Source organism: Limulus polyphemus, unplaced genomic scaffold (genome assembly GCF_000517525.1).
Source record: "Limulus polyphemus unplaced genomic scaffold, Limulus_polyphemus-2.1.2 Scaffold8497, whole genome shotgun sequence".
In the NCBI taxonomy this organism is placed as follows: Eukaryota; Metazoa; Arthropoda; class Merostomata; order Xiphosura; family Limulidae; genus Limulus; species Limulus polyphemus.
Genome location: NW_013674107.1, coordinates 2,986 through 10,490, shown reverse-complemented (window position 1 = coordinate 10,490; position 7,505 = coordinate 2,986). Strand labels below are relative to the sequence as shown.

At 30.5% G+C, this 7,505-nt stretch overlaps 1 protein-coding gene across 3 annotated transcripts; it reads right to left on the bottom strand.

The window, feature by feature from the left end:
* Positions 1-3,142: 3,142 nt before the first annotated feature.
* On the bottom strand, positions 3,143-7,086 carry LOC111083187 (cyclin-dependent kinase 2-associated protein 2-like). Of its 3 annotated transcripts, none has more exons than XM_022379502.1 (2): positions 6,776-6,784; positions 3,143-4,871 (listed from the first exon to the last, which is right to left on the bottom strand). In XM_022379502.1, the coding sequence occupies exon 2, from the start codon at positions 4,854-4,856 to the stop codon at positions 4,521-4,523; it is 336 nt and encodes a 111-aa protein (XP_022235210.1). In that variant the 5' UTR covers positions 4,857-4,871; positions 6,776-6,784; the 3' UTR covers positions 3,143-4,520. The 3 variants fall into 3 exon arrangements, 2 of the variants coding, with proteins under 2 accessions (XP_022235210.1, XP_022235209.1); XM_022379501.1 differs by lacking the exon at positions 6,776-6,784 and adding an exon at positions 6,622-6,728; XR_002608855.1 differs by lacking the exon at positions 3,143-4,871 and adding an exon at positions 5,276-5,298 and having other exon boundaries at positions 6,776-7,086.
* Positions 7,087-7,505: the final 419 nt, after the last annotated feature.

Sequence of the window (7,505 nt, the reverse complement as noted above, 5' to 3'; positions counted from 1 at the left end):
TTTCTTTTCTTTTTCCTCCAACCACTGCTGTAATTTCTCTTCTTGTTTCTTTTCTTTTTCCTCCAAGAACTGCTGTAATTTCTCGTCTTGTTTCTCTTCTAGTTTCTTTTGCTGTTCTTGTATTGCTGCTATCAAATCTGCTAAGCTGTTGTTTGATTTGCCGCTTCTCGTTTCCATTTTTTTATCCCACTTCTGACACCAATTTGTTTCGTCTCTGTATGTTTGTTTGTTAATTCTTCTACAATATAAGTCCTTTCTTAATAAAACTTGTTTATTCTTCCTCAATACAACTTTGTAATGCACTTATTTTCACAGTTACACACACTACAGTTTACAACAATTCACTCACTGTGCTACCAGCGTCACTCGACTTCCGCTGTCATAACACACTAGCGAATCTTCTAGAATACTCGTCACGTGACCCCCGCTGTCGTAACAGTATTATATTTATATTTCTTTCATTATTTAATTAATTAGAATTTATTTATTTAGGAATAAAATTATTCATGTTTGTTTTATTACTTTATTTTTCCAGTGGAGTTGAACAAACTTCAGACCTCAAACACGCCAGCATTTAATGAACCAATATTACTGTTGGTCAGACACAGCTTCCGAAACTGTTGCAGGTCCTTTAGTTTCAGAGACAACATACTATCACTCAATAGCTTTTATAAAATGGATAGAAGTTGCGTGGGTGGCACAGTTAAAAACTGATTGGTTGCAATAAGAGGCATGTCCACCAGGATGTATCGAGCAGACCCCATTTTGGAGAGCTCATATGATAGTCTTTTATGATTATTAAATTTTGTATATTGTGACTTCCAATGACATGAAAGTGTTAATTTTATTCTTCCTCAAACTATTTGGCCCATCCTTATCCCCCTCCCCCAACCAAAACAAAACTACACTGGTTGAAATATACCAAAAAAGACAAGCAAGACACTGTCAAGACTATTTGGCAACAAATACCTCATCAATACTACCACAACAAAAGAGTACAGCATCATGAATGTTAAAAAAGGACTCTGTGCAACAGTTCATGAAGTATGATGCTTAACTAAGAGCAATCACTGCGCATCTAGTAGCAGAAGATAGAAAAGAAAATTAGCCTGGAAGTATGCAAAAAGGCCAAAGAATATAGATTCTAATAGTTTTGTAAAAGTTGATAAGTTGTTCGGAACTGCCTACTAACATTGACAAAACTGTAGATAGACGATATTTTTGCATAACCTACTGCAATGATAATGCATGTTAGGATATTCATCTCTGAAATTGCTGGTACTCTGTACAACAACTTATTACTACATGCTGCCAATGTCTTTTCCTTTGTGATTGATAGGAGGATAGACAGAACTGATACAGAAAAATAAATTGTGTATGTCCAGATAATAAAAAAATAACTTAATTTTCATTGAACATAGAAAATGGCAAGTCTAAGGTTATTCTAGAAGCACTGAAGGAGGCCTTCAAAAAAAAAGAAAGACTGTTATTTTGCCTAATGAACTTAAATCCAAGATGATAGGCTTTGAAGTTATAAAACAATGTCAATTTAGTCATTACACATGTTTGGTAGTAAATGCACCCTAGGGTGTTGAAATACACTACATGGCCCATAGGTTGGAACTTGCTTGACCTGAAGGACAGCTTTAAATCATCATACAAGTACAGTTTATTCGCATCCTGTCATCCATCTATGTCTCACACAGAAAAAATTTCAAACAGGTTTAGTGAAGTAAATGAAGTAACAGGAATAATGGAGGATCACTTCTCTAGACACAGCAGACCCAATGGAACAAGATCGACACAACATAATCAGATTGTTCATTACAAACTTTTGAATAACTGACAATGCATAATTGTGGACATAGAAACTTTTTTATGGATAAGAAGAAGATTTATGAAGACAAGACAACATGTTTCTACTTTAGGATATTTTTGGAGAAATCAAAAAAATTACTGTTGTTTCAATAAAATATTACTATGCTCAGCTCTATGGCTAAATTAGAAAGTGCACAGATCATGCTTCTTTCCATATAGGATGAGGAATGCCCCCATGGAAAGTGAGTTCTACTGTACATGTCAGGATGAATAACTGAAGAGTCACTCATTAAACAATACGAAACTAAAGTATATCCGACAGATGACAAAAACATTCTTGTTTGTCTCACCAATAATGCTTTAGAGGTGACCAAACTGGGTTAAATATAACAGCAACAAATGTATTTAACCAAAAGTAAAACCCAAACTTTCATTTTTATGATTAGAACAAGTTCAAAATCTCACTGCACATTTCAATATAATTTTAAGGAATTGTACCTACCTATCAACCCTATTTTTCAGCATGTAATAGGAAACTACACCTTTTTTTTTTAGGCCTAAACATTTTAGGAAAGGTGCAACTTGTTAATAAACTTACAAGCTAGTTCAACACAAAGTTCTAATTTTATTGTAAATAATTGATAATTATTTGTTTTATAAAATTTGCCTTTTTATTATTTTTTCACCAACCATTAAAGTAGCTGACAAACATTTATCAATGGTCAAAAATGTTTTCAGCCACAAAATGCTCATCAATACAGGAATCACAACCAATGAGTAACTGCAAATAAATGGTCAATTTATCATTAGTGCAATAGATTAATGTAACAGAAAATATTGAAGAAACACAAATTAATTTGTATAACGTGGTAGCATTTTGTACTGGATTGTCTTGCATCACATAAATAGCATACCCCAAGTTCTTAACATAATTTTATAGAATTTGGGCTTTGTACTTTAACTTTTTATTACCAACAGTACTAGTTAATAAAAAATGACAAACTTCAAATTATACATAATTTGTCAACTATAAGATACTGTAGCTAGATGGTAGGTTGATTTATCTATTACCCTCGCCCAGAAACTTTTCTTTTCATAATGTCATTTAATTCCACACTGAACAAGTAACAATACCCTTACAATTTTTTTTGAGAAGTTAAAAATTGGAAAGTATAAAGTAAAATTTCACATATGTGTCTTGTAAACATATCAAATTGTTAATTCACTAGATAAAGCAAACTTTCTTAATGGGTTTCTCATATGAGATTCAAGAATATTAATCTGAAGTTATCAATTTTATCTATCATTTCACAAAAGACACAGCTCAAGGAAAAATATTTATAAAATTACAGTCATAAAAATAATTAACATAATAACACAGTTTTACTCCAGCTCATCCTAAAATTCATTTATTCCACATAATATACCATACTAAAACAGCCACAATTATTTCTATCATAGAAAAAAAAAAGTCTTCTAAATTATTTAAATGTATTTAGTGTTTACAATCAATTATCATTTTAAGTCTTTCTAAACTTGTTTTGCATTTTCAACATGCTTCCTGTAACTTTTGTTTCAATGATGGTTTTCTTGTACTCCTGATATCAATACTAAGACTTGAGATAGTAACTTGTCACAAACATAATTAATCATTAAATATTATTTTCAGTTCTTAAAAAAGAATCTTATCAATATAAAACCTCATTATAGTACTTATAAGACAATTATTTGCTATTAAGAACAAAACTTCACAGTCATCTATCTGTGATGTGCCCATCATGGGGTTCAGAACCCAAATTTTGGCAATATAAGCCCTCAAGCTTACTGCCAAATCACCAGAGCTTTTGGGAATGATAATCATTATTTTTATTATTATAGAACAATCTCATATTTGAAACAAAAAAAACTAAGTTTCTGAAGCTAGATACATGTTTTTAGGATATCAGTTATTAGCAATCTTAATATTAGTTTAACTAAAAACATTTCATACACATGCACAAACCAGATTTAGTCTTCATTATAAGCTTTCTTCAATCTGTTTGACTCCTAATGTGCAAAAACATCTTTTCTCAATAGTAAAAACCCTTTTTGAAATTAACATAATAAAGTTAAATTTGATTAAACTGAATGAAATACAAATACGTTTAGTAATTTTTATTTTACATGTAAGAGGATTACAATAACGTCACAAGTTACATCCACCATAAAATGGATTCTAAGAAAGTATGAGTGAAAGCAAGACGAATGTACAACAATGTGTCAATATATCTGCTATATTCAGTGCTGAAAAAAAGGCCTTTCCTTCAATACCAAAGTTCATAGTTAACAGGCTTTGATAGTTTATGCATTCTTCTAACAGACATTACAGCAAAAAAATACACTTGTGATAATTTTCCAATTATAGTTAAAAAATAAACACTGTGTGTGTGAGAGAGAGAGAGAGCATTTTCAATCAAGCTACAATGCATTAAACAATACTTCTAAAAGATGCAACTTTTCTTGAATTCCTAAAATCATCAATTTATACAACATAACCTCATTGTATGCTAAATCAACATATATCCTAAATACTGGTAAAGTTACACAAACGTAACATGCATTCAATCACTTTCAAAGTTCTCCTACCAAAAACAGAAGAATTGACCATGAGCAAAACACCCAAAAAGAAAAATAACTTTCCAAACACACCAAAATACATCATTTTAACTTCTAGCATTTCGTTCCGTTTCCATTAGGCATTCTCGTAGTAAAATACGAGCATGAACAATACCGCGCTTTAAGCGTTCAGCAGAACTCTTACTTCCTGCATAAGTAGGTCGGATATCTTTTCCCATTTCCTCAATCACTGCAAGTAGCTGAGTATATTTTGAGGGAGACTGCCTTGTCACTGAAGGTGCACAAAGTGCTGTTACAGAAGAAGTTACAACAGTAACATCCACACCATTCCTCTCATTTCTTGGAGTAACAGGATTACTCATTAAAGGAGTGGCTGGATTACTCTGGGATGGAAAATCATTAGATACAGAGTCTTCATCCATTCTTGCCAAATATACCTAAAACCATAACAGGAGATACATAAATTATGATTAATATAACTGTGTACAATAACTAAATTTTGGAATCTTCAAAATCTTTGAACACAATAATTAAATTTCTCAGTGGAAGGTGTTATTTATTACATATTCATGTACATTAAATGGGAAGATTTTTTTCCAATTTACCTTTAAAATTTTACTCTTTGTGTTAAAAGTTACGTGGCCATACGTTTGAATACTGTTAAATATATATTGATAAAGACATTGTTTAAAAAAGCATAGGATATTAGCATAAAGCAAAAACTATTGTGACAACATTTTTTTTTTATTTACCTTAAGAAGATAAAAAAAATTATATATATATATCAATGGAGTGCAATAACCAATTTTAGAAATCGCAAATACCTACTTAATCTGTAACAGAATTTCACATGTATAAGGGCATCTGTAACAAAAGAACAGGAAACAAAACTGACCAAAGGTCAAGAATATATATAATTACATGGTAACAGTAGATACACCTGTTTCTAAAATTGCATTTTTTTTTTACATCAGTGGCTTCTCATGAAGACTTACACTTAGAATAAAGCCAGAAGGTTCAAGGTAAGTGGGCAACGTAGCAGAATTAAGTTTTGCACTTAAATAAAATTTTAATTTTCAATATTACAGACAAGTTGCAACTCACAAACAATAAATGTTTAAGTAAGAGAGCTACCACATCTAATCAATTAGGATTTATATATACCTTCTTCAGCTGAGTGTGTAATAATGCTACAAAAAGCAATTTTTGGAATTATCATTTTTGATCATATACAGAAGACTTCTGAATAAAAAAGGAGATGAACACAGTTGATTCATTTGCCCTCTTTCTTTATTTCTCTTAAATTCTGTATTGTTTTGATGAAAAATTTAAACAACAAAAAAAAAAAGGCTTCTGTTTGACATGGACCATTTTAAAACAACCAACAATCATGAAAACAAACAGTGCAAACTTTCTTTCAAAGAAATTATTAAAAAAAAGACCTCCTCTCTCCTTTTTCTAAAACTCCAGACACTAAACGTTTTTTTTTTACTTGGCCTATGGTATAACTACTTCTTTAAAGCTGCCACTGCCAATCACATCACAAAATTACTTTCTAATACACAAGAACTAATATAGCTAGTATGAGGATACAACTGATAATTCACAAAAGCTATTAAATCTTATCATGCAAAGATATTACCATTAGTTTATGAGAGTTACTATAGTTAATCACTAAAATCATACTACTTATGACAATTCATTGTATAAAAATTGTTCATCTTGAGCTTATCCATCATCTAAATTGTCCTTTAAAAAAATATACAATCTGATACAATTTATAAAAGTTTAAGCTAACCCCATTTCATTTTAAACTCAATCTCATTCAAATTTGATCTATATTTATATATTGAATTCTACAATTTCTCTACTTAATTTTTTTACTTTCAATAAGCTATAAATCATAAATGTAAACAACTAGACTTAAATTCTCACACCCATTGACCAAACTATAATATATGTTTAACTGGTTAAAGTTCTTTAAGTTTAACTTCTTAGGAAATCTAGGCTACTAAATATCACATAACTTAGAAAACTTCCGTGATTATTAATATTAGTATTACTGAAAATTATCACGGACGTCAATAAACATTTTAAACAAAATGAGTAATTTCTGGTAATGGATAAATATAACTCATTATAAGTAAACTATAGAAAGCCTGAATCACTCTAGTTTTATAAACTCACACTAAATTTCTTGGAAGGCACATGTGCAGTAAAAACCATAACTTTTAGTTTTATAACGAGCTAACGTGACAACAGTATTAGTATTAAAACGTAACGTACTATGTAGACTAAAATTAAAAGGCTTAGGGTATATTTGAATTTTACAATACTATACCTCGTATAATATTAATAATGATACCCAACACAAAGTTCGAAGTTGAAACTCAACGGATTTACCTTCCCTGAATCTAAATTAATAATAACATTAATTGCTTAAACATAAAATCAGGAAATTCTATATCACTTTATCAGTAATGTGTAAATTACAACAATCCACTCTACCGTAACACTAACAATTGTTGTACATGCAATTGATGATATAAATAGCGTCTAGATTCCTTGTCGTATCCCAAGCAGCCTATCGAGCACTAGTATTTGACGAAATGTCTCGTTGGACCGGATCGTATTATTACATAGTCTTTTTTGCTTTCGCTCAAAACTTCTCATATGTTTAGAATTACTTACCACTTCCGCCACGAAGGTAAACTGGAGACGTATTATATATATATATATAAATTCTAAATCCTACTATTATATAAATACAACTGATTTCTTATGAATAGATAGCTACATATGCTTATTAAAAATAAATTATGCTGCTAAATAATAAGAAATTTCCCTCCCAAATCAGTTGTAGGTTCGCTGACAGTTACTAATAAACACTAATTTAGTACCATCATATGAAAAGATAATCTTTACACTTGATTCTCGATATTGTATTGTTCTCTTATGCATTTTGTCTTTTTTGTACAAAAAAGACCAAGTAGTTTTTCGTCTTTCTTATGCTAAAGCAATTGTTACGTCTCTATGTTCGTTTGTTAATTTTCCGTAGAAATTCTTTCCGA

Coding starts and splice junctions, on each gene's coding strand:
- LOC111083187 (XM_022379501.1), bottom strand. CDS start 6,660: ATGGTTTTTACTGCACATGTGCCTTCCAAGAAATTTAGT. Junction 4,872..6,621: donor TGCCTTCCAAGAAATTTAGT/GTGAGTTTATAA, acceptor TTATGGTTTTAG/GTATATTTGGCAAGAATGGA.